This window comes from Platalea leucorodia (genome assembly GCF_965183815.1).
Source record: "Platalea leucorodia genome assembly, chromosome: 5".
Lineage (NCBI taxonomy): Eukaryota > Metazoa > Chordata > Aves > Pelecaniformes > Threskiornithidae > Platalea > Platalea leucorodia.
Window position 1 is genome coordinate 32,645,590 of NC_138827.1, and position 25,268 is coordinate 32,670,857.

The following is a 25,268-nucleotide window of genomic DNA, read 5'->3' on the forward strand; positions in this document are numbered from 1 at the left end:
AGGAAAAAAACGTTGTCAACAGAAAGCTAAAAATAGGTTTAAATTGAATTAAAAAGAGAAAGAGAGAGAACAGAAAGTGAATGAATAAGAAACTAAAACACACCTGTGCCAGGAGTTGCATAAATGAATCAACAATATCAGGATGATCCCTGGGCCCTAAAATATAATAAAGATGTAACTTAAGAGAAAAATCATACAAACAGCAACTCAACATCATATAGTTATGTGATACAGAAAGAATTTACAAGTGAAAACAGGAGTGTAAGGGAGGAGGGGTGTGTGGGAAAGGGGATGGGCAACATGAGCAGCTTGAAGCAAGTTAAAGAAACAAAACATACAAAAAATCATGAAACTTGGAGAACCCAAGAACAGAAAGAAACTGCAAAGGAAAGGGTCTGAAGCCCCAGGGTCTCCAGCCAGCACCTGGGCGCTGCAGAGCCAAGGAGGAGATCTTCGTGTCCTTGGGGAGGAAGAGGAGGAGGAGGAGCAGGGGCTAGCTGGGCACCATCTCCACAAGGAGAATTAGAGCTTTTGCACTGTGGGGACTGAGCGGGTGTCTTCAAAGCACTGTTTGGTCCTGGAAGATAACTGCAAGTGAACGACAACACCTCAGCAAACGCTTGACAGGCCCAGCCGGGCTCAGGCGTGCACATGCTTGTCACCAGCACCAGCTGCTCAGGAGCCCCTGGCACAGTCGCTCTCCCGCCCCGTTCCCAGATGCTCTCCAAGACCCTGAGTCCAGGATCCTCCTGGAGGTCTCCTCCAGCATCCTCCTGGGAGAGAGCAGCTCAGTGCCCAGAGATCTCCATGCCAGCACCACTCACCCTACCTTGGCATCTGACTCTGTGCACAGACACATCTCGGCCCCTGTGGGGTCAGGCATCCCCCTCTCTCCTGCCACTCGTGGGCTCAGCAGAAGGGGCTTGCCCTGCTCAGGGCCGGCCACCCACAGGAGGGAACCCACAGGGTGGGTGGGAACACAGTCCTGGGCACACAGTGAACTGGACGGCTGCTTGCCTGAGCAAAGCTTGTGTCCAAGCGCTGGCACAGCTCGGGCTCTGTCCCCTCCCCTTTCCTCCTGCAGACATGCCTGCTGCTGCCCAGAGGCATTGCCGCCTCCCCAGGTGCCGAGCCAAGAGGGTTTCAGCATACACGCATCCACACGCCACTGGCAGAAGCGGGGACTTGCTCTCCAGGTAAGCCTGGCTCGCTTGCCACTGACCCCAGTGACACCTCAGCACAGCGGGATTTGCTTGGACCGTGGTGTGATGATGAAGCAGGGGTCCTCACGCCTCCCCTACCTCTCTAGAGAGCTTTGAGCCTTGTACTGGGGGGAGGCATCACCCTACCCAGCACCCAGCTGTGAGCAAAGGACAAGACCCCTTGGGGACTGTAAACCAAGCTGCTGAAGGACCAGAGCCAGCAGTTTGTCCCCATCATGGGGCAAGTCACCAAGAGGGTGAGGGGAGCCATGGGGAGGCCTGTCCTAATCCCATTCGCTTTTTGTAGTGCAGGCAGCGAGCCAAAGAGGAGCCCCTGCCCTGCAGGAGGATGCCAGCATCCTCAGCATCACAGCTGTGACTCAGTGGCCAGCAGTGACTCTGAAAAGGTCCTTTCCCAGATATTCACACACACATCCTCCTGCTCGTGCGAGGGCTTGATTCCTGGCCACTACGAGCACCACTGGCCCCGGGAGGAGCCCCGGGATCTCCTAGGGAGCACAGCCTCCCTGCCAAGCGGGACTGGAGCTCCGGCTTGACCCTTGCAGCACGCGACGCCTAGCCCTGCTGCAGAAGCGGGGCTGTCACGGCAGTCCAGAGTCTTGCCCGGGGGTTTCCTGCTTCTGCTGCCCTGCAGGGAAGGTACCCACCTTCCAGGGGTTGGGATGAATCCAATAAACAGAGATGGCCCCATTAGCTTAGCTAGGAGTGAAAACAGCCATTCCTGGTAAGACGCCTCCAGACTCCATGCATGCAACAGCCTGACAACAGCCCCAGCACAAAGAAAGGTTAATCCCACGTACCTTGCTGGAAGAGGGTCAGCGTGACTGAGGTAACGAGCAAGAAGAGGGCCTTGATGGGAGGGAAGTGGGCAGGCTCATGGGCAAAGATGTGAACCAGCTGCAAGAGAGAGAGAAGGACTGAAGCTGCTGCTGGCCCTGCATGGCCCTGGCCTCCCCGGGAAGCGGCAGCCCCAGCCCCGAGTGTGGCTCCGTACCTGCCGGGTAAGGTCGATGGCAGAGGCCTGGGGGATGGTGCTGTACATCTGCCCCAGCATCTCGCACAGCTGAGGCACCATGGGGGCAAAATCATCCAGGAGGGTCTTCACGGACTTCTCGAAGATGGCACAAACTGACTGCGGGGGAAGAGGGACCACATGAGCAATGGGCATCCGGAGACCTCTCCTAGGGGGAGGAGAGCTTGACAGACGCGTCCCAGGGGAGGGAAGAGCTGGCAGTGGGGACAGGGACCAGCCAGGCAGAGGGCTCCGACCTGCTCTGGTACTGATGCCCTGCCCTGCAGCACAGGATGTGCTCAGAGACTGGGAAACACCCTTCCCACTGCAGCAGAAAGGCTCCCCGAGGGCCAGGGGGAACAGCGGCTGGTGGGACACTGCACCTGGGCATTACTGAACTGAGTGAACTGGAGAAACACCGGATGACCCAGGTCCAGGTCAGAGGAGAGTTATCCCCTTAGGGAACATGGTAGACTCCCACCTCCCATCTCCCTGCTCATGGCAGGGCCTCTGTAACTGGAGAGGAGCAGAGCTGATGGGGGCACAAGACAGACAAGGATGGCCGGCCGCTGCTGGTGACAGCAAGCAGCACTGGTCCAGACAACCCAGCAAGACATCCATCTTACAGGGCATCACCCAGAGTCAGTCCTTTGCTGACCCCAGTTCAGGTCAGCAAGAACAGGCAGAGCTGCAGGCAGTACACATGAGGAGCCTGGTTACCTCCACCACCTGGGCATCATTCAGCCACTTGCTGAGAACCTTCTGTATGAGCTGGAAGACTTGCTGCAGAACCACCACCACCTATAAGGAACGAGAGGGACTGAAGAGAATTGGCCGCCACGGCACTGGGGAGATTCAAGACTAAGCACTGCCTGGACTCAAACCTTCAGGCACTGCTGCCTCCTCCACCCTCCGAAGTTGGGCAGCTTTCTTCCCTGCTGAAGCAGCCTGGCACAGCTCACAGCTGGCAGGCAGCACCCGGGCTGTCCTCCAGAGCAGTGCCCAGCCAAGAGGGATCCTGCAGGTCACCTCTGCCCACCTCAGGAGCGGTGGGATGAGCTGAAGGACTTATTTTAGCTGGAATGCACCAGCACTACCCTCTTCATGGTACATCCTGCATTCCCCATTAACCCCCGTCTCCTGGCACCAGCAGTGAGTAAATAGCGAGGCTTTGGCCAGGCTGTAGCAAAGAGCATCGAGCTACTGCTGTACTCACTGGGTTGGGTCCTTGCTGCACTGGCAGCTTCTTGACCTCGGTGCTTTCGTGGTCATCATCGTGGTGGCTGATGTCTAGGGTGGTGAACAAGTTGGAGAGCAGGCCCAGGATGTGAATGATGGCCAGCTTGTTGGAGGGATTGGGCTGCCAGGGAAAATAAAGCCAAAGTGTGACATAGACCACACTGCTCAATCAGAGTCATGCCTTTGGGATGCTGAGGAACCAGGACTGTAGAGGCAAAGTGCCAGAGAGGTGTTCCCTGCACTCTCTTACACCAATGTTCAAGAGCGCTGCTTCAAGACAGCAGCCCCAGGGCTACAGCCAGCAGGAGAAGCCACTTCTGGATGGAGGTAGCACGAGGGCACTCACCGTTTCGTCAGCCAGCTTTTCCAGCTGCTGGATGTAGGGGGTGATCAGGGAGTGCAGGTTCTTCAGGATCTCCTCCACTTGCAGTGCAGAGAGCAGGAAACCAAGAGCCTGCATCAGCCACATGCACTGGCTCGTCTGGGACAGAGAGGAGACACAACGGGGCAGGTCACTGCCCAGCCTGCAGCCCTACCACACGCTAGCTAAGACAGCTGCCAGAGGCCCAGCCAGCAAAGCCAGGACCCCAGCGTGCTGCAGCTCCTCAGCTGCTCTATCTGGGTCACTCTAGGTGCATCTCACTGCAGGAGAGGGGAGCAGCTCCCTACCAGCATGGCAGACCTCAGGGGATGGGAGCTCTGCCACCAGCACACCTGGCCTCTTCCCAGCAACCCGCCAAGGAAAGACCAGTTGGTGCCCAGAGATCTCCATGCTGGCACCACTCACCCTACCTCGGCACACCATCCTTTGCCCAGACCTGTCTCAGCCCCTGTGGGGTCAAACATCCCACCCTGTCCTGGTCGCAGACACAGCCTGTGCTCTGTCCCCACACTTATCTCCCTCCTTTTGCCTCTTGAAGACATGCCTGCCGTCTCAGCATCCTTGGGCTTGGAGGGACTGGGAACTGCTAGAGCTAAGCCTCCCTGGGGGCTTCCCTCTCTATGGGGACATACCCCCCAGCACAACCCCAGCCCACACGCAGTGGGAGCCCGGCAGCGCAGCGAGAGGCAGCCAGCAGGTACTCCTGGCCCTGCACACGATGGCTGCAGCGTTGAGCTCTCCTCCAGGGACAGCCCAGCTCATGATGGCACCCCTCATGTCTTCAGCTAAGCGCAACTAATGGGGGCAAACAGAACCAACCAGAGGTGTGAGCCAGCCCCTCTTACCTTGTGAATCTGCTTCATCAACACCTCCTGCCAAAGGGAAGGGGAGAAAGAGGACGGTGAGTGCTGCAGAAAGCCCCTTCCCTTCCAGGGGGCAGGACTGATGTGGAGTTCAAGACAACTGACACCAATGTGGGCACAGACAAGCGGCACGCATCTCCGCACAGCCTTCCCACAACCTGCCGCAGGCAGGGAGAAAAATCCTTGTCCCCTGGTAAGCTCTTCCCCCAGCCAGCCCCCTCAGCCACCCAGCAAGGGGAGCCCCTGACTTGGACTGGCTCTGCAGCAGGGCGGCTGGAGGAGCCAACCTCAGCCAGGGCTTCCTTACCCCAGTGATGGTGTCCCCCAGGCTCTAAGAGCAGAGGCTCATTGCCCTCCACCGGCCCCTCTCAGCTCCTGTGCACACCCCAGCCCACCTCCTAGTGCCTCAAGGCTCCTGAGTCCAATCTGTCCCAAATCTTGAGAGCCAAGAAAAACCATGGGACAACCTGGCCCAGCACTGCAGGGACCAGCTCAGTCACTACGGAAAGGCTTGAACACCAGGATGCTCCCCAAGATGCTCAGCAGCGGCACCAGCTGCCTGGCGGGTGCAGAGCTGGCAGGATGCCGCTCCCAATAAGGCAAACAAACCCCGGGGAAAGGATGGATGACCAAGTGCAAGCCCAGTGCACCCCTCGGCAGTCGTGTCTGCCACTGCCTGCCATTTCTGTGCTCACAGGAGGACACAGGGCCTGCCACCTGGGTCTACTGGCCTAGGACCAGGATGGACAACAAGTTCCCCACACCAAGCAAGGTGCCCTGAGCTGCTGGCTTTGCATCCCCCTGCCCTGATCCATGCGGAGGAAATGGTTTGCACAGAGCACATCCCAGCTCACTGCCACACGTTCATCTGCATCCAGCTCCTACCTGTGACACGGCAACGATGTTGGCGGCGTAGGGCGGCAGGTCATACTTGCACTCCCGGCAGATCTTCTTCAGGGTGGAGACGCTAGAGATGGAGAGCTCAGGGTTGCCCAAGGCTTGGAGCACCAGCGGTAGCACGTTGTTAATCATGACGGGGTGATCAGCCAGCCACTCCGACAGGGCCCCTGCACACACAGATGGGATCAGACCGCAGGACTGCACCGCGGGCTCTTGCTCCCCACATCCCAGGATGCTCAGATTTGCTTTTTGCTGCTGTTATTGCCGAGCAGGAGCGGCCTCAGAGGGCATCCCCCTCCCCAGCCCAGCTTGCATGCAAGCAAAGGCCTCACCAATAGTGAACATGACGGTGTCAGCGAGCTGCACGTTGCTGATGCTGATCCGGGGAATGAGGCCAATCAGCCCCGGCACCACATCGGAGTAGTTCACATCGATGGTCTCAGCGATGGACTGGAAGCCGTAGAGCAAGGCCTCCGTGTGCTGCCAGGGTGGGAGAGGCACCGTCAGAGCCATGCGCTGACCCCTGATGCCCACCCCAGCCCCGGGCACTAGCTCAGACCCCCCCACAGCAGCTGAGCAGCGCCAAGGACAGGGAGGCAGAAGATGACCTGTTCCTCCTCCCAGCAGACCCCAGAGAGGCCACACTTGTGCTGGCAAGGTGGTCATGCTCCTCACCTCTATCACATCCCTTTCCTTTCAAAACCCTGTGGCGAGGACAGGTCCCTGAGGGACTGATAGCCCGGGTCCCCTTGCTCACCTGCCATGTCGACGGCTGCTCCGTGTTGGTCAGGAGACGCCCCAGTTTGTCATAGAGGCTGCTCAGGAGCTCAGCACCCAGCATCTCGTACACATACATCAGCGTGTCAGAGATGTCCACCCTGCAGAGAACACGGAAGGTCTCCAAATGCTGTCCCCATCCCCTGCAGAGCACTCCACGCGTGGACATGTTCCTTCCCCTCCCGCTGCCAGGCAGGACGCAGGCGCTGTCTCCGCAAGGACACTGCCCCACCCCAACACGAAGTGCTCCCAGGGCTTCCCAGGCAGGGCAACAGGTGCCATGCCAAAACACCAGCTCATTTCCATACCACCACCACCCCCGTAACAGCTCTTGGTGGAAGGAATCTCATCCGTGCCCCTCCTTGGGTCTCCCCATGGTGCTCAGGCTCCAGGGAAGCAGGACGCTGCCTGCATCCTCGCCTGCCTGATGGGCAAACCCAAACCTTCCGGCTGTACCTGTATATCCGAAACTGCTCCTTCTCATCCGAAGACCAGAAGCCATACTCCTCATCAGAGGGGAACTGGGCTTTGTGCAGCAGTACATCCACCAGCTGGAAGTAGACAGGCCTGTAGACCTGCTGGTACACTGCCTGCTTGTCCGGCTCGAAAGAGAGGATGTCGTCCTGGTGGCAGGGGGAGGAATACATCAGGTGTTGCAGGGGAAAGAAAACAGAGCCAGCATGCGCACTGCACGGAGAGCTCAGGGGCATCTCCCAAGGCTGGTGGGACCTGTCGCACCTCAGAGGCTGCATTTCCAGCTCCCCAAGATCCACCTGATGCCGAGCCCTTCTGCAGCAGCAGCGTTACCTGGAGCCAAGATGCCAGAAGCCCCAGCAGTTGGCTGCACCCTTGAGCATTTGAGGACAGCACGGTTACAGTGGGGTGGCACTGCCCTGCCGTGTCCTAGCCTTGGGAGCATGCCTGCATCAGGAGCACGCGTGCCTTGGACCCCCCCGAGGCAGACTGGGATGGGTGCCTGGGGAGCACAGCGCTCCCCTGCCTGCACCCGTATCCTCAGACCCATCCAGAGAAGCAGCAGACGAGGTGGGAGCCTCGGCCTGGCCCCGCACAGCAGAGGAGCTGCCAGCACAGCGCCGGCATCGCCCCCCTCCCTGCCCACGCTCAGCCACAGTGCATCAGATTGCGGAGGAATGGAGCTGGGGGGATGAATGGGGGGCTAAAAATAGAGCACGACGTGGCAGGACTGCTCTCAGGGAACACTGGCCCTGGGAGAGGGACCCCACACTGGGCAGCCACTAGCAGCCCCCAGGCCTCTCTTTCCTCCTCTGAGAGACCATGACCACCAGCCCGGCAGCATGGTCTAGCCCGCAGTAAGCCAGCACGCGCTTTCCTCCCTGCCTGCAGCTGCTGCAGCCATGCAGCAGGGAGCTAAACAACAAGGTCTGCTGCTGGAAAAAAAAAAAAATTAGCATGAAGTTTTAATTAGTTATGTTAATGAGGCCCTTAAAGGCTGGCTCAGACTTCCAAGGAAGACTGGGGGCGGAAAAAGCAAGCCATGGGGCCAGTATTTCTGAGTTACGTGCCCTGCGGTGGCTGCAAGCGCAGAGTGAGGAGTGGGGGCATCGGAAATCCCTGGGGACCAAATGCAGCTGGACCAGACCCCAGTCCCCGTACACCAGTGCCTCTGGCCCTGCCTGAGGCGCAGGATCTGGGTAGGCTGCCCCACAACGGCCACTGACCTGCAACGTGTACCAGAAGGTGAGCGTCAAGGAGCTGGTGGTTTCGTTGACGGGGTAGTGCCCGGGGATGCCGGTGCAGAACATGATCATGTTGACCAGAGCCAGGAAGCTCTGCCAGTGCTCCACCTGGTCCAGGAGGGCCCTGAGGAGCAGAGAGCATGGTCAGGATGGCACCACCTCTGCGAGCCTGGCTCCTCTGCCCTGACACACGTCACTGGGTGCAGGACAGGCCTCGGACAAAGCAGCATGTGGGGAACAGTGGGCTGCTCCAAGCTCATTCCCTCTCCTGGGGACCGTCCCCAGCACTCACCGGGAGTGGTTCTCTCCCAAGGCCACAGCAATGCGGCAGATCCCGTGCGATGTCTCCATGTCCCCGCTCTGGACCGCCTGGCGCAGCTGCTCTTGGAGCCCCAGCACAGGGGGGATGAGCTTCAGAAGGGTGTTCACGTACCTGCAAGCACAGCCTGGATCAGTGCCAGGCATCGACTCACCGGCAATAGCTGCCATGGCATCCATCCCTCCTGATGCTCTCCCAGGGCTTGCGCCCAGCTTTCCCTACTGGAAGGCTGCTTTGTGCAATGGGACGCATCCAGGAGCCTTTACTGCTTACAGGAATTCTCCCAGCCTCTGGCATTGGGATGAAGGCTGAAGCCCCAAGCACTCCCGCAGCGGAACCTCTGCAAGCGAAGAGGAGGGCCAAGCCAGCGACCACCAGTTCTATGCAAGTACCCCACTGCACCATGGTGTGGGGATTTGCCTCTGTCTGCCCGAACCTGCTGGCAGGGCTGCCAGCACCCCCTGACCAGCACTAACTTGTCACTGCCATGACCAGCTCCAAGCGAGCTGCGCCTGTGTGCGGCAGCGTCGGCAGCAATGGGGAGCGGGAGAAGGGCAGCAAGGGCAGACCTGCGGGCTCTTTTTGCCATGCTTGCAGCCCATTCTTCTGTGCTCTGCATGAGGGCAGCCAGAGCTGCCGGTGGGAAGCTGCACAACCCTTCAGCACGGGCACGTCTCGATTGCGCTCTCTGGCTGGGATGAAGTGGGCAGCCACGCTTGGGGACTCCTACCCAGGGAGGATGCTGGCCCCACAGCACGTCCCTCTGGCCCCCCATCCTCCCAGGCTGCCGCAGCCCTGCGTGGCACAGCTCTCCCACATCACATCATGCACATCAGCCTCCCCTCCGCGCCGCTGCCTGGAAGTGATGGTAACCAAGGCAACGAGAAGGAGGCAGCCAAGGTGAAACGCGGCCCAGGGCCCCTGGAGAGGCCGTGCCAGAGGCTGATGAGCAGCCTGCCATTTCCCTGCCCGCCGAGGCGTGTTATCCAGAGCTGCCGCTATTCCATGCACTCCCTGCCTGCCCCGCGACACACAGGTGCGGGGCCAAGGATGCTCGGAGCAGGAGGCACACAGCTCTCCTATGCCCACCGCGGGGAAGAGATGGGAGTGCTGATGCTAGGACAGCTGTACGTCCACGCCGGAGTAGCACGGCTGCCCAGCGCACTGGCAGCTCTTGCTACGGCCAATGTAGGAGTGAACAAAGCCATTGGTGCCACCAGCGCAGGGAGAGAGCCATGCTGGTGATGGCAGCTTCTAGGTCTGGGTCAGTGAGAGAAGACAGAGGGAAGAGGGAGTCTCCGCCTCGGCATCCCCTCTGTGTGCTGCATGCTGCCAGGGGTCACCCCCGCTTTGCCCCTCTCGCCCAGAGGAAATCGCACAGCAAAGGGGATAGGTATTTGTGTGTAAACCATTTTCAAGCCTGTGATGCCTGTGGCAGTGTGGGAGAGCTGTGATAATGCAGAATCTGGGAATTCACCAGCTTGTCTCTCAGGGAACAGATGCTGCAGTCAGGGTCACCCCAAGGGAGCTGACAAAAAGGCACAGGGCACCTTCCACTGCTCCAGAGTCGGGCAAAGCCATCCTTCCTCCACAGCACTGGGCTCACACTACCCTAGAGATGTTTTTATGACTTTCGGACTTTATGACAAGCATCCTGCTTCTGCTGGCTACCTTGAAATACTCACAGTGCAGATGCCTAGACCTAAGCTAGTCCTCTGAACTCCCTGCACAGCCAACAGAGAGAACCACCTGGATTTGCCTCCATGCTGCAACACATCCCATGTTAGTGAAGACTTCTAGAAAAGGTTGGGTGAACCACGTCTCCTGAGCACCACCTTGCTCTGCTCACTGCCTATGCAGATGTAAGGGCAACTCGGATGCAAGGGTCCCCAGCGAGGAGGGAGACTCCTCCTCTAGGTGAGTTGTTTTAACCAGTTGCCCAAAAGCCATGGCCAAGCCAGCCGGAGCCGGGCTCCTCTTCTCTGTGCCCAGCCAGCATGGAGCCCCAGGCCACCCCACCTGGTCAGTGCTGCTTCCCAGCCCTGAGCAGGTGCAGAGCGTGCCCCAGGAGGCAGACACCATGCCTGCCAGCCCTGCTGCCAGCCACCACTTCCCACCCCCGGCACCCCAGCACCAGGCAGGGGAGGACAAGACCATCCCAGCCCAGGTGAGCCTCTGGCCGCCCAGCTGAGCAGCCTGTGTCCAGCAGCCAATGACTGGGAATGCCTGTGAAAGAGTCTATGAACATGGCAGCCATATGGTGACACTTCCCCACGTATTTCCCTCCAGCAATTTGTGTTAGCCTTCCTGAGCAAGATTTGCTATCTTGGTATTTAGCAGCTGAGTAAATTTTTCTTCCATGAGTTTGTCCAGTCTCTTCTCAAAGCCCAGTGAATTGCAGCATCCACAGCTCCCTCCGTGGGACCAGCACCTCCTTCTGCTCTTCCCACAACCCTCCCCAAACCACACCATGGTGCGGGGGACAACCTGCAGAGGAGAGATACAGGCAGCTCACATAGGACAATCTCATCCTTCCTGATCCAAAATCTGAGCCACATCCTGATGAGAAAACCCAATGTATTAAAAACCTGTTTCTAATGAAGCTCTTGGAAAACTCTTCTAGTGAAATTCCTCTTCAGGGATTCAGCACCAGATGCCAAGACCAGGAAGGTACGGGCTGGACACCATGCAATCCCACCTGGACACCTGCAATCCTGCCAGCTCCATCACTGCAGCAATACCCTGCTGCTTTCAGAGAGGCAGCTCAGCATCCGATGCCCATGCTCTGTAACTCCCACCACAGGCACACACCATGTGGAGGTCCCTCTCCCTGCTCCGACTCTACCTATCAGGCTGCAGGAGTGTGGCCAAGTGCTACATGCCATCTCTCCCCTACAGCAACGCGCCACCGAGCTCTCTGACCTGCTTAGCCGCGGGATAATCCTCAAATGAGATGGAAAATCCAGCCCAAGCCTCCTCTGCAAACGAGATGCAACAATATCTCCGTTCCTGCCCTCCTGTGACTCGGGAGCTTCCCACCGCCCCCAAGAGCAGAGGTGTGCACAGAGCAAAGCCTCTGAGGTTTCTTCCCAGGAACACCATATTCTAACAGAAGAGTGGCATCCAGACTCCAGCAAAGGGCTGCCACCCGCCTGGCAGGTAAGGAGATCAAATGCTTCACACCTATGAATCTCTGCTGCATCACCTCTAGTAACACCTCGGAGGCAGGAAAGCCACCCGTTGCTGCTCGCAGGCAGCGAAATGGAAGCTGCCGGCACAAGTGACTTACCCTGAGGGTGATCCTTGACCATGAGGTCCCACCTGCCCTTCTCCACCTGGACACGGGTGGCAGCTGGCTGCTCCCAGGGTGAGAAGCTGCAGTGTGAGGGATGTCTTGCAAGGTGGTGCTCCCCTGACAAGATGACCCACAGGCTACCTAACCCCCAGAGGCAGAAGCCAAGCCGTCTGCTGACGGCAGAAGCACACCTGTATGATCGCCTCTGCAACAATGTCAATGAAGCCAGCTGGAAGGGGGTGAGGAGGAAAGACACAGGGTCCATAACACCCAGGGGAACCCGTGGGAAAGCGGGGAGCCCTGAGACTAACCCTCTCACAGAGTGATGCCCTACAAAGCTCTGGAGATGACCATGTCGGCAGCCCTGTGCCGAGGATGCTCTGAGCCTGCGGCCAAGGGCAGCAGGGAGCCAGGCCCCTGCGGAAACAAAGGCGAGAGACTGCAGAGGAAGAAAGCGGCTGAAAGGCAGCGGGGATCTCCCAGACTGCCGAGAAAAGAGACAGAAAGGTCAGGAGACTCCCTGGGGACTCGGGGAAGAGCTGGATCCACTGCGGCTGAGCAACAAAGCCGGAGGGGCGGGACAGCCGGCACCAGGGGAAGCAGGAGGAGGGATGTGGGATGGAGGACACAAGGAACAAAGGGGAAGAGAGTGACCACCGGGGCTGCGAAGTGGCAGCTCTGTGAGCTACCCCGCTCCTGAAGCTATCCCGGATCTCGGCACCGAGCACAGTCCTGCTCCTCCCTGGAGCAGCTGACACCACACGCCGCCTGGCAGGGCAGCCCCGTGACAATGCCATGGCTGTCCCCACACCCTGGGAGCAGGGGCTGCGCCAGGCTCGCACACACTGGGCAGCCTTTCAGGCTGGCTGCCCGCCCCGGCCTGGCCACTGCCCACACGTCTACGGACAGGGAGGGTGCTCTGCTGCGGCCGACCGTGCCTCCAAGGAGAAGGATGGAGAGCAAATGCCAGTGATGCTGTAAGGGAGCCACCAGTGTGGCAGGACCGAACAGGGCCAGAAACTGCGTGGCAGGGTCAGCACGGGAGCAGAGAGGGAACTCCACTCTCACCCATGCTTCTCACCAAAACTCACTTTGAAAGCTCAACAGAAAGCTTGGGCTTTTAATGCAACTGGAGAACAGCGTTGCAGGGCCAGGCTCCTGCGCGCAGGTGGGGAATCACAGCCAAGAGACTTCTGAGACTCAAGGGAAACAGAAAGGAGGAAGGCAGCGAGTCCAACATTTCAGAACTGCAAGTCACCTTCTCTCACCTCCTCATTTTCTGTACCAATCCTGCTACCAGGGTTTGGGCTGGCCCACGGCCTTTGCTGGGTACAAGGAAAAGCTGCTTTTGGTCATCTTCTGAATGCTAGCAAATGAGGCAACCCGTCCCCACACCCGGCAACACATCAAAATCCTGATGGGTCCCTTTGCGCACTGGGACTTGTAGTCTCTAGATGCAACCCCCTTGTCATCGTGGAGGGCAGCCCCAGGCTGCCCTTGAGCTGGGGACTGCACTGGCTGCCCGTGCCCTGAAGCCAACGGGAGGACCAGGGCCCACAACTGCAGCGGCAGCAGCACAGCATCTGCACTGCCGCAGAGGGTCGGAGCCTGCACAATGTGCAGTGATGCACAGGGATGCACAGCGGCAGCAGCTCAGCCCAGCCTTCCAGGAAACCCTCCTCTTCAGGGGAAGGTTGCTAAGCAGCCAGGAGGGGATGTGGCCACAGGAACCGGAGGAGATGTACTTTCCCTTCTGCAGGCATCGGTTCCAAGAGCTGACAGCAGCTTGGACAACGCGGCCAAGCAGATGAGCTCGGAGCCCCACAGCACAGCCCCAGCAGGACCTGCCCCAGTCCTGGCTCCCAGCTCAGCTGCACCAGGGACAGCCATGACCACAAACAAAGGACGAGTCCTCGGCTGGCATGAGCTGTTGGAGCCTGGAGGAGGGAGAAGACCGACAGGTCTGGTTTTATTATCTCTGCATCAAATCAGCTCCTTGGCTGGACCAGCAGCATGAGGCAGAGGAGGGTCTCTAAACTCCCCCTGGCCAGAGCCAGGCAGCTGCTCCCTGGTCAGGCACTGCAGGGTCTGATGCTAGGAACCAGAAGGGACCATCCTCCTCTGCTTGAGAGCAGCAGGGTGGAGATTGGGCTGCGGCTGCCCAAGACTACATGGTCCTCACAAGTCAATCATGGTGCAAAGCCTTCCGGGACCAACCATGTGAAAACAGGAGCCTTTGGCTGCTTTTAGCATCTCCCACTTCCAAACCCTGTCATCATCACCTCCAGGGCCGATGGTAACTAGAAAAAAGCCTGAGGTTTTTCCTCCCCACCCCGTTCCCCCATTGATGCCCAGGAGCACCAGCCCGCAGCGCACAGGAGAGGCTGCCCTTACCTCTGGGCATCGGGCTGGGAAATGGCATTGACAACAGCCTCCACTGCTGTGTCAAAGAGCTCCGGGTCCTGCAGAGAGGTGAAAGCTGCCTGGATCAGGTTCTCGCAGTCCATCAGCGGGATCTCCAGCTGCACCCAGCTGGAGAAACACTTCAACACCTTCTGCTTGATGAAACCCGGGGAGTCCTGCTGCTGCAGCAGCTGCTCCAGTAAAGGGAAGACAGAGCCGCACTCCTGCGCCAGGACGCTGCGTACCTGGCCCTTGCGGTACTGTGGCAGGCGGCTGGTCTGAAACTCCTCAGGCAGCACTGTCAGCAGCTCCAGCAGCGCCAGGCACCGCGCTTGCCCATCCACATTGGAGTCCTCCGCCTGGAACATGCGCACCATGTCTGCCACGGCGCAGGGCCAAGCCTCCGGCATCATGCTGAGGGCCAGGGAGGCCAGCGCCACGCACAGCCGGGTCAGCACAATCTTGGAGCCGCTGGCAAAGCGGGTGATGTGGGTGAAGAGCTGCGACTTGAGGCTCTCGTACTGGTCGGCCGGGATGTCGTTCCAGTAACGGGAGATTTTAATGTGGAGAGCGCTGGCACCAAAGTACTGGATCTCAGGCACCTTGTCCATGTTGAGAAGCAGCCAGCTGAAGTGCCATGCCTGGGGAGAGACCTGCGCCTGCATCAGCCATTTCTGAGCCAAGTTCTTGTTCTCGATGTTTGGGTCGTAATACAGCTGATGGAGAGCCTGGAAGAGAGAGGGAAGCATCCTAGAGCAGCCGAGGAGCACAGCCGCGGCCGGTCCCACAAGAGGAAGGCTCACCGGCATGGAGCCCAGCGCCCAGGCTGCCCACCAGCCACTGCCCTGCAAAGCCAGCCCCCCTCCCCGCGTCAGCCTGCCTTAGCTGGCCTCCCTCCTTGGGCTCTCGGCGAAGCAAGAGCTATCTGGCAGCAGGCGAGGACCTGCAAAGCATTCTTCCCCTCCTCCTCTCACGCAGCACTCTGGAAATCTCTTTTCCTTAGTCATCTTCCATCCTCACCTTCACTCACACCAAACCCGCCTGCTTCCCTGCTGATGCACCATCACTGGGGTGGGCGCGGGACCCCGTTGCAGTGCAAGAGCTGTAAGGGCCACGGCGCACCGGCTCTCCTGCCTTCCACCTGCACTCACTCTCAGAAAGGTGCTGTGGATGCACCGGCTCTCAGAAAGCATGTGTGGCTCAAAGCTTGCATCTGGGAGCCCAAGGAACAGAAGAGCCACTGCAGATATCTCCGTCTGTCAGGTTGTACAGAGCCCTGGAAACCCACAGTCCCTAAGCTCGGGGATTAATCCCTCCACAGAGTCCCTTTGAAGTATTTCCAAACCCGCCCAGTTGCAGCTGGGCCAGGACAGCTGGCATCTAACCCTGCCTCTGCCACCGCCTCCTGGGACAGTCCAGGGCTGCTCACTCCGTCTCCCCATGCAGAGAAGGGGAACATCACTCACCTGCTCCGACAGCTTTGGGAGACCTAGTTACTGCTTTGCAAAGCTCAGATCCATGTGAACAGCCTCACGCAGGCTGCAAGGCTTTATTTGCAGAGGAATATTATATAGATCTTAAGGGTAACATTAATTAGTTACTTATCCTGAGTAGGTGCAACTGGTAACCACCGATGCCCTCGCACATGGAGGGGGTCAGAACTACCCTTTGCCTGAACTCCATCTTTCAGCAGTGAGGTTTTCTGCCTGGCACAGTGTGTTTCATTTCAAATCGCTGACTGCATACGCTAGGAGCAAGGAAAAGCAATGGCATTTGTCAGGCTATCAGGCACCCGTTGTGCCCCACCATCAAATTGGAGGATGATTCCAGCAGGTGCAGAGGATTTTTTGTGTCCCCATCCCGGCTCCAGGTCTCAAATATCCTCCTCCTCCCCCCTGAAAAGCTCTATCAAATTCTTGTGTGGCTCTTGTACCCAGGAGAGGATTTAAACCCTATTTTTAAGCATGCAGAGCTGGCAGCCTGGGGCACAGGAACAAGCTTCCCAAGCAAGACCTTGTGCCTCCCCCTGCTTCCCGGCACAAGACCAAAGAGCAGGACAAAATGGCAGGAACCTTACAGAGATGGCATTGCCTGGGCCATCATTTGAAACGCATCTGTTTAAGACGTTGTGGCGGGGGGAAACGAGGATAACCTCTTTGTGAGAAAGAAAGAGGTTATGAAGTATGCTGTAGGAGACAGAGCCAGCCGACATAGGCTGCAGAGGGACAGGCGTCTGTCCCACTAAAAGATGTATCCTGACACAGAAAAGGTTAACCCTAGATAAGCAGGACACAGGGAGAGAGAAATCTGTCCCAACAGAGTGGCCAAGGGGAGCCCAAGAGTTAGCAGCAGCTACCTGAAACCTTGCTCTGTTCTCAGTTATCTCAGACTCTAGCCTGAAGCATCACTCAGCTGCTGGGGGAGAGGTAAGCACTGTCATCCCCTCCCATCAAAGCAACAATTTACTTTGCTATCGAGCAGTAGCTGCAGATGTGCTAAAAGCTCAACCACTCCTAGGGGCAGGAACCTGACTCCTACCCTTGCCCTTTCACTGAAGACCGAGTCATCCTGCAGCAAGGCTGGAGCTCCCAGCTCTCTCCATTACCGGCTCAGTCTCTTATTTGCTCACATCAGAGCTTGCTGCTTATTTTCTTTCCAAAACAAATCTCACTTGAGATTCCCAGAGTCCGTGACAGCCCACTCTTCTTGTTCCCCACTCACTGGGCACCCCGACAAGGTGCAAAGGCTGGCAGCAGTCCCCTCCACCTGCTCCCTAGCCCAGGACCCCTCCCCACCTCCTCCCAACCTCTCCATTTACACTCTCACGCATTCCCTAATAAATTGATTTCTTCTATTTTGAATAGTCTTCCTACTAACTCTTTGAAAATTGTGGGGGGAAAGAAAAATCCCTATGCATCATATAGTAAGAGGCCCAAGCTGTATACATGCCCCAGGAGCTCTAACCTCTAATCCAGTAGGAGGTTTGTAAAGCACGGACCACACCACCTGTGGAGGATGGACCTGGCCTCCAGTGCTGGGTTTCCAACACACAAGCTCCCCCAATGCTCACCTCTGCTGGTCTCATGGTAGGGAGCCATGCAGGTTCAGCATGGCACTGCACACACTCCGGGCACACCGAAGCAAGCCCCTGGAGCGATGTGCATGCAGAGTGAGCCTTACACAGCGTCGCGGGTGATGGGGAACGTCACAGGGCAGCAGAGTGGGGGCTGGCGTACGGCCTGTCCACTGTGAAGCAGCTGCGGGCTCATCCTCCCGCCTGGCTGAGGCTGCTGGTGCTGCTGGCTAAGGCCTGATCCTGCCACCACCTCCACAAAAGCAGACCCTGGTGCTTTCATGGGATCACCCGACTGAAGGGAGAGGAGCGAGCGACCAGGCAGATCCCAGCAGGATGCTGAGGTGCAAGCATCCTGCACACAGCCCCTGTGCAAGCATCCTGCGCGCAGCCCCAGCAGCAGAGACTCTGGCACTGTCTAAGCCAGGAAAACGGCTGCTGCATAGTAACGATGGCAAAGAGGGAGCATTATCATAGATGCTCCCCTTGACGCTCATGCTGGGGAGATGTCACTACATTAGAGGAACAGTGAGCAACCAGTTTGTGAGACCCCTCCCCAGGCAGGGTCAGCTTTCCAGCCATGCAGATGGCTTTCCCACCACCAGCACCTAGCCTGCACGCCTCATGCTCCGTCCGCCCTGCAGCGGTGCCCACTGTCACCAGTGAGCTCTCCGGAGAGGCATCCATCGCCCAGCAACACCACCCCAGAGCCCCGCTCCCCCTGCAGGGAGCCTCTGGGGCAGTTTCTAGCGGAGACCCCCAGGGACGCATGCTGGAGCCTCTGCTGCTCAGCACCTCAGAGAGAGAGGGTGAGTAGCAAGATGACCAAGTCTACCAACTACACTAAGTTACACAGAGGATGGAAACAAAGCTGACGCTGAAGAGTCACGCTGCAAGCTGTTGGAAGTCAGAAGAATATCCTGGAAAAATGCAGCTGCTGACTTTCTCACCCCCCTTCCCCAAGCACTGTGCCCGGGACAGGACCGGCCGTGGTGGCTCCTGGCTGAAGCATGGCTGTTCTTGCCTGTGTGCAGGACGCCAGGTAGAGAGGCAAGGCAGCACATGTCCCAGGGCTGCCGACAGTGCACCCCATCTGGTGCTCTACATGACATGGGAGAGCTTTCCAGAGGACCTCCAAGGATGGGCATCAGTACTGGAACCATCCTAGCCCAACTCAAAGCACCAGATGAAACCCTCGGGAGAAGACTAGGCTCTTTCCCTAGCCTACCATGCACATTGGCTGAGTACCAGCCTCTGCTGAGAGCATGGGACAGGAGGCTGCAAGGCACCGTGCCCTGCAGAAGGGTACCTGAACCCCCGGCGCGCTCCTCCCCAGCAAGGAAAAGCACCATCCTCATCCCAGAGGCAGGCACCAGCACCGGCTGCTGTTGGACTTTGACAACACCGCGCTGGCCAGCACTCTCAGGCCCGTCAGGAAGCACTGGAGATGATGAGGGGAACTCATTGGCACCAGGAGGGACAAGCAGAAGGCATGAAATCGGGCAGTGACATCTAACAGGGAGGCTTTGTGCATTCTGATTTGAACGGGTGGCTGCCACCAGACCTGCTTCCTCCGCAATTAGACCTGTAATGTGAGAGCTGGTAAACAGCCCGGCTGTCAGCTACGTCCTTTGGCCAGGGAAGGAGCTTTCTCCAACATTGCTCTGCTTGGCTGAAAATAATTCAAGCTTGTTCTGATGGCTCTTCCCTGCCCTAAAAAGCTGTGGCCAAAGTCTCAGTTCGGCTCTAGACACTGGAGCGGTACCAGCTGTCCAAGAGAGCCAGAAGTAAGCTGCCTTGGGGCAGGGGAGCTTGCCCAAAAGGCACGGGTCAGAGGTCCCACACTGGTCACTTTGGACAGTGGGAGGGGGACCAGTCCAAGGAGAGTTATTGCCAAGCAAAGGCACCTGGTCTTCACTCACAGTCTGGCATCGCGAGGGAAAAGGAGCTACTACGAGCCCAGCATCTCCCAGCCCTCACCCCTCGGAGCTTCTGCAGGGAGCCCAGAGCCAGCAGGCTGTCTCCCCGACTGCACCGCATAAATCCATTAACACAGGGTTCCCAGCAGAGAGGTGGTGTGTCCGTGCCGTTTGTGGGGTGACAAGGGGGGACCCAGACATGTGGCTCTGGCCCCACAGAGCGGGAGCATGCTGCCTGCCATTCCTGGGGGGCTCAGGGGGAGACGGGTCCCCTCCAGGGGCCAGTCTGCTTGAGCTAACGGAGGTAACAGCAGATCCAGCTCTGAGGTCTGCAACCCAGCAGGGAAAACAGCAAGCTGCAAAACATATTCCTGTTCTGCTCCTTGGCCCGTGCCCACAGCCACAGCATGCCAGGGGCAGTGGTGGCCACAGCCCCTCGGCAGCCACCAGCCTTCTTCCAGCAGGACCCCCTGGGATGTCTCCCGCCGCAGCCTCCTGCCGTCCTTTCTAGCTGAACGCACTCGCACTGCCAGCACTCCAGGCCTGCACCAGCACAGCCATTACCACAGCTCTGTCAAGCGAAGGGAACATCACCCCTGCCTCCCCCAGACCCACGCAGAAGCCATCCTCCCCCTGTCCTCCCCCTGCCATGGCGGGGCAGGCTGAGCAGCCAGCAGCCCCGGGAAGGTGGCAGCCTGCCGAAGTGCCAAGGATAGCAAATGGATGCAAAATAAAGCCGTGCATGTGCTGCCAGGCGTGCTGCTCCTGCTCAAAGGCACCCACACTTTGCCAGCAGTCCCAAAGAACGGGTTGGTTTTTTTTCCCACTCCTAGGAAGAGGTGCTGCCACTTCGCACCCCTTTTTGAGCCCAGCTTGCCCACACCAAGTCCTTGGCTGTCCAGAAGGGGCTGCAGCGCAGATGCGGCTCGGCAGCCTCGGCATCCCTCCTGCTGCTTTGCTGCCAGCAGCCCTTTGCAGAGAACAGCATGGTCCCCAGGAAGGACAGGGGCTGTAGGAGACACGTGCTCTCGGCAGCAGTGGCTGGGGGCCTGCACAAGCAAAGGGTGAGCAGGACCAGAGAGGAACCCTGGGTCCACAGAGCCCAGGATGAGTTGCAAGGGTGACCTGAACACCTCTGCCCACCATCTTGTACTTCTGCCCATCACTTGGGTGAACAAGCTTACAAGCATTTTGAGAGGAATCCTCGTTGGCACCCAGGTGCCGATATCACCCATTCCTGCTCCATAAGATGTCAGAGCTGAGACGAGGCTCCAGTGATGGCCCTTGTAGGGCAAAGCCAAGCCCTGGCAAACACAAGGTGCTGCCCTCTCGTCCCATCACCACCATGCCACAGGAAGGAGCAAGGTGTTCAGCCAAGGTTGGCTCTGGGTGGAATCTGCTTTTGCAGTGAAGATCTGCTTAAATGCTAAACAAGGTGACTCCTCACTTCCCTCAATTTTGCAAGAATCTCCCCTCCCGAGGCCCCTACCTTACCATCCCCAGCACGGTTGCCACATCTCGCGTACGTGGGCTACCTCTAAGGAAGAAGTGGCCAAGCCGCTGCCAGCGGCGCGCCAGACAGGGGATGCCGTTCCCCCATCCTGACGTATCCATAATTCTCTTGATCACGTTTCCAAAGACAGGCAATAACCTTTTTCTGAAGAAAGCAGATGCACTTGGGTTTCTCCTCCCCACCCTCCCGGGTAGAAGGCAGCGCCGGCAGCTGCCACATCCCTGAGGCTCAGCATCTCTGAGGAGCGGTGATCAAAGCCACCCCTCTCCTGTCACAGTAGGCTCCGGATGTCAGCTCCATGACACCCCGCCTACCCATCCTGCCGGAGAGACTCTGTGCATTCATCAGGCATCTCCAGAGAGGCACGCGGCAATCTGGAAGGCCCAGAGATGCCAGACCGCTAATGTGCTAGGGAAAAGACGTCAGTGAATATTACAAACACCCCAGAGGATGAGAGGCAGGCCAAGAGAGGAAAGACCTGGAAGGAATCAGAAAAAAAAGAGGGCGAGAGCAGGCACTTGGGAAATTCACGGAGGAATGGCACTGTCGTCTTTCTTATTTCAAAAAGGGGGATACTGCTGGGGCAGACTCAACTGCACTGAAAGCAGGTAAAGAGGGTCTCTCCTCCTGTCCAGCCCTGCCGTGTTAGGTGCTGCCACCCCTGACCCGGGGGGGACCAAAATGCAAGGCACGAATCCTGCTGGTGCACTGCTCCTCCGAGATGGACACAGCCAGCAAGGACCAAATGTCTGCAATCCATCCTCACCGGAGCAGGGTTCATACTGCAGCAGGACCGTCACCTCCCAGGGCAGCGTCACCCCATCACCAGCCTGTCAGTCATACCAGGGACAGCCCCTGGGCATGCAAAAGCAAATGCAGGTCGCAAACCAGATTGCACCATTTAGGCACGGGAAGGCTGAGCATCCTTGCAGCCTGAAGCCCTCAACTTGCCCAGCCTTCCCTTCCCTCCGACCCCTCCAGCCGCAGCAGCAGAGCCCTGCTCAGCAGCAGGTGCAGGGGAAGCAGAGCCAGCCCAGAGCTGCCGGCCGGTCGCCCAGCAGGTCCACACAGCATGGCCACGCCAGCCTGCTCTAGCTGTGCCGAAGCCAGAGCAGCATCTAGGTCAGGCTCGGAAGAAAACAAAAAGCAGCTGAGCAGCCCTCAGCCGGGACTGAGGGATGCTGACACAGTAACCGTACTGCAACGGCTCAGCCCCAGCGTGGCCCCGCTCCTTCCCTGTGCCATGGGAGAGCTCTGTATGGAAAAACGGATTAAAAAAAAATACAGGGAGCAACTTTCAGACGGCTCCTGAAGCGCAGCACCTGAACCTGACACCTCCTTAGGAATGGAGGCAGCTGCCTGCCTGCTGCCCGTGGGCTTTCAGACCTGCTGGCTGGCAAAGGGCAGCGTGGGCCCAGCCTACAGCATCTGTACCCTCCTGCCTCCCTGCAACTGCTGGTCACAGCTGGAGGGATCTAACCGGCTCTCTCTGGCACACATCATGCTGGATAAACACAGCAATGATCCTCTTCAGCTACACGGGCACCCAGAGCCCTGCAAAACTGTGGGAGCATTTGCCCAGCCCACCGCATAATAAACAACAGCGGGGGTACAGAAGGGTCTTCCAGGGATGCGAATCCTCCCCACGAAAACCGTCAGAAGAGTGTGACGGGCACAGCCTGACCAGAGACTTTTCTGGCTACAACTGCCACATGTGATGACTTCTACTGCAGGTGGCCTGGAGAGGCTTCAGCCCTCTGACTTAAGAGCTAACCAGCTCCTTATACTGTTCCTAACCCCAGCACTTATCACTAGCTGACTCAGAGTGAAGTCAAACCCTGACTTCAATCAGTATTCAACGTTATTAATAGAGCCATGCATGAAACCTGACAGGCAGAAGAGCCCAGGCCAGCAGAAGCATCATTTATCTGCCAGCATCACCTCTGACAAAGCAGCTCTACCCACCAGCCCAACCCCCAGCAAAGCCCACCTTTCCTTCGCTTTGTACCAGAAACACCTCATAGCCCTCCCTTGAAACGACAGACACAGGAGGGCTCTGAGCTGCTGAACCTCTGAGTTTTTTCTGATCCCACCCCACATTTCTTCCTCCAGGCAGGGACCGTGCTGCTGCCCCCAGCCAGCAGCTCAGAGCCTCACCACGCTCCACAGCTGCATCTTCAGAGGACACCACCGAGATGGCAAAGGCTGCGGAGAGCGGGAGAAACCGGGCGGGCTGGGGGAGGGGAGCCGAAGCATCCTAGAGGGTATCTTTGCCTCCTCCCAGGCAGCAGGAGACTAAATCCAGAGCAGCGTGGCGAGGGTGAGCTGCCTCTCGGCATAGCCCCACCTCGCCCGGCCAGCGCCGGGTGCCCCCCGCTCTGGCACTGCCCACCCTTCCTGGGCAAGTGTGCGCTTCATTGTTGGTGCAAACAAAGGAGCGGTTTGTGTCTGCCGAAGAGAAAGGAAGTCGGAGGCAAAATCATCCAGCAGCCCTGGATATATGCAGATTAAGCTGCAGAAGGTTGCATTAATGTAGCATTTCCCAGACATTGGTTAATCCCCCCGGTCGCGCTCTCTCTCCATCTCCCTGGCAGAGGTGGGCTGTCTCACCTGTGGCCACAAAGGCAACCGGCAGCCACTTACAAACCTGACATCCCTGACCCGACACCTCCCGTGAGGTCAGGCAAGCTGCTGGGTAGGGACGGGTGCCAAACACAAGCCATGTGCCCACCAGCATGCCCGTGGGCATCGCCTTGGCAAGGAACTCGGTCTATTCTTATCGAGGAAAAATGAGGACGCTGGGATTCCCACTAGCTGTCTGGGGAGCGAGCTATAGATCGACAGGCTGTCAGTCTCCGAGCGGGTGTCTGGCTACAGGGTGAGCGGGCGGGAGAAGCGCTCTCTTGCCGTTTGCCCTTCAGGGATGCATCCTCCGCTGCCCTGCCCCCATCACCTCCAAGGTGCCCAAGGGAAGGGTTTGGCTCGGCTGCCTCCCCTGGGGCTCGCAGGGGTGCCCCGCTCAGTCTCCATGATGAACCCCAGGTCACGCGGAGGCTGCTGGGGGCTCCTCCCAGCAGCAGTGCGATGCTGGCAGGCCTCGGTTTGTCGTGGCCATTCCCTGGATCCCAGGTTTCGGCAATCCCGACCTGGCTCCTCTTGCCCTGCAGCTGCTTAGGAGGACCTCGAGCATCAGCAGCATGGGGGCTGGATCCATCCAGGTTTAGAAAGGCATCACCGGGCCATCCGCCCTCCAAAGGCTTTTCCCAACCGTAATTCCCAACAATTCCCAGCACCTGGCGAGAGCCCGGGTGCCCTCCCTTCCCTGCCTGATGGGGACACTGACGATGTCGGGGGCAGCCAGGACTGGACCCGTCGGCTGTCCCTGCCCGGCGCCGCAGCACGGCGAGCCAGAGGACGCCCGTCGGAGACACAACTCCTCCCTTCTGCTCCTGTTTCTGCCACATCATTTTCCCTCCCCGGGCTGCCCCGGCGCACAGGAGCCGGCGGCGCTTCCACCTCCCGCGCCGGCCACCGGACCCCGCTGGGCGCTCAGGCGGGTCCCCGCCGCGGGCGGGGGCGGGCAGGGGCGGGCAGGGCAGGGGCGACGCCGCCCCGCCGCCCTCCCCGGGCCCGGCACCGCCGAGCAGGTGCCCCCCCACCCCGCCACCCCTCGCCGAGCCGCAGCATCCCGCAACCGCGTCCCCCCCGCCCCGCCGTCGCCGCGGGCGGCTGGGTGGGCTCGGGGCTCACCTTCTCCACGTTCTCCACGGTGAAGTCGAGGCCCTGCGGCGGCGGCGGCGGCGGCGCCTCCGCCCTCCGCTCCATGGCTGCGGCGGCGCTTAGGAGGAGGAGGCGGCGGCAGCGGCGGCGGCGGGCGGGCGACAGCGGCGGCGCAGGGGCAGCCGCATCGCGGCGGGACCCGCCTCCCCGCCCCGACGAGGGCGGCGGCACCGGGGCGGCGCGGCGCGGCGCGGCTCGGCTCGGCTCGGCTCGGCGGGCACCGGCGGTCGGGCCGGGAGGCGCGGGAGGGACGCCCCGAGCGGCGGCACCACCACCGCCGCCGCCGCCCCGCTCCGGCACCGCCTCGCCCCGCTGCCCCGCAGGCGCGGCCGGGCAGCCCGGGACCTGCCGCAGCGCCGCGCCGCACGCCGGGAGCCGTAGTCCCGGCCCACTCGCGTCCCCTACCGGGCACCGAGCGCCGGCCCCGCTCCCCACGCGCGGCGCGGGCAGGAGCCCCGCTCGGCACCGCCTCCCGCTGCCAGCCCACGGGTGCCAAACACGCCGGGCACCCCCGTCCCCCCGAACAGGGGCACACGCAGGGGTTGGACTCGCAGCCCATCGCTTTATTGCTACAGGAAAAGGCGACTGTACAAAAATAGAGTTTATCCCTCAAATTTTACAAATAATAGAAAAAAAGGGGGCTGGGGGCACGGGGCACCGGGGGCCGGGGCGCTGCCCAGGGCTTCGCAGCAGCGCTGGGGTTAAATTACACCCGGCCCCCGGGGGCCCAGAGTCATAAATAGGAGCTGCCGCTCGAGAACAATAAATAAATAATTTAGAGTAATAAATAGTTTAGTGCCTCAGCACCTCGGGGGCAGCTGGGGGGACCCTGCCGCCCCCCTGGGAGCCGGG

At 59.3% G+C, this 25,268-nt stretch overlaps 1 protein-coding gene across 5 annotated transcripts in view; it reads right to left on the reverse strand.

Moving 5' to 3' along the window:
• IPO13 (importin 13) overlaps positions 1–24,630 on the reverse strand; it is a 32,348-nt gene extending 7,718 nt beyond the window's left edge. For 2 of the 5 annotated variants that reach the window (XM_082313490.1, XM_082313491.1), the window contains exons 1-15: positions 24,387–24,629; positions 14,123–14,859; positions 8,407–8,547; positions 8,097–8,238; positions 6,853–7,019; positions 6,377–6,497; positions 5,952–6,099; positions 5,605–5,786; positions 4,702–4,728; positions 3,821–3,955; positions 3,452–3,595; positions 2,956–3,036; positions 2,218–2,355; positions 2,024–2,120; positions 104–156 (exon numbers count right to left, since the gene is read on the reverse strand). In XM_082313490.1, the coding sequence (XP_082169616.1) occupies positions 104–156; positions 2,024–2,120; positions 2,218–2,355; positions 2,956–3,036; positions 3,452–3,595; positions 3,821–3,955; positions 4,702–4,728; positions 5,605–5,786; positions 5,952–6,099; positions 6,377–6,497; positions 6,853–7,019; positions 8,097–8,238; positions 8,407–8,547; positions 14,123–14,859; positions 24,387–24,461 (2,388 nt within the window). In that variant the 5' untranslated portion in view covers positions 24,462–24,629. Of the gene's footprint in view, positions 1–103; positions 157–461; positions 589–2,023; positions 2,121–2,217; positions 2,356–2,955; positions 3,037–3,451; positions 3,596–3,820; positions 3,956–4,701; positions 4,729–5,604; positions 5,787–5,951; positions 6,100–6,376; positions 6,498–6,852; positions 7,020–8,096; positions 8,239–8,406; positions 8,548–14,122; positions 14,860–24,386 lie in introns of those variants that run through there. The other 3 variants (XM_082313489.1, XM_082313492.1, XR_014228328.1) reach the window with 3 other exon arrangements.
• Positions 24,631–25,268: the final 638 nt, after the last annotated feature.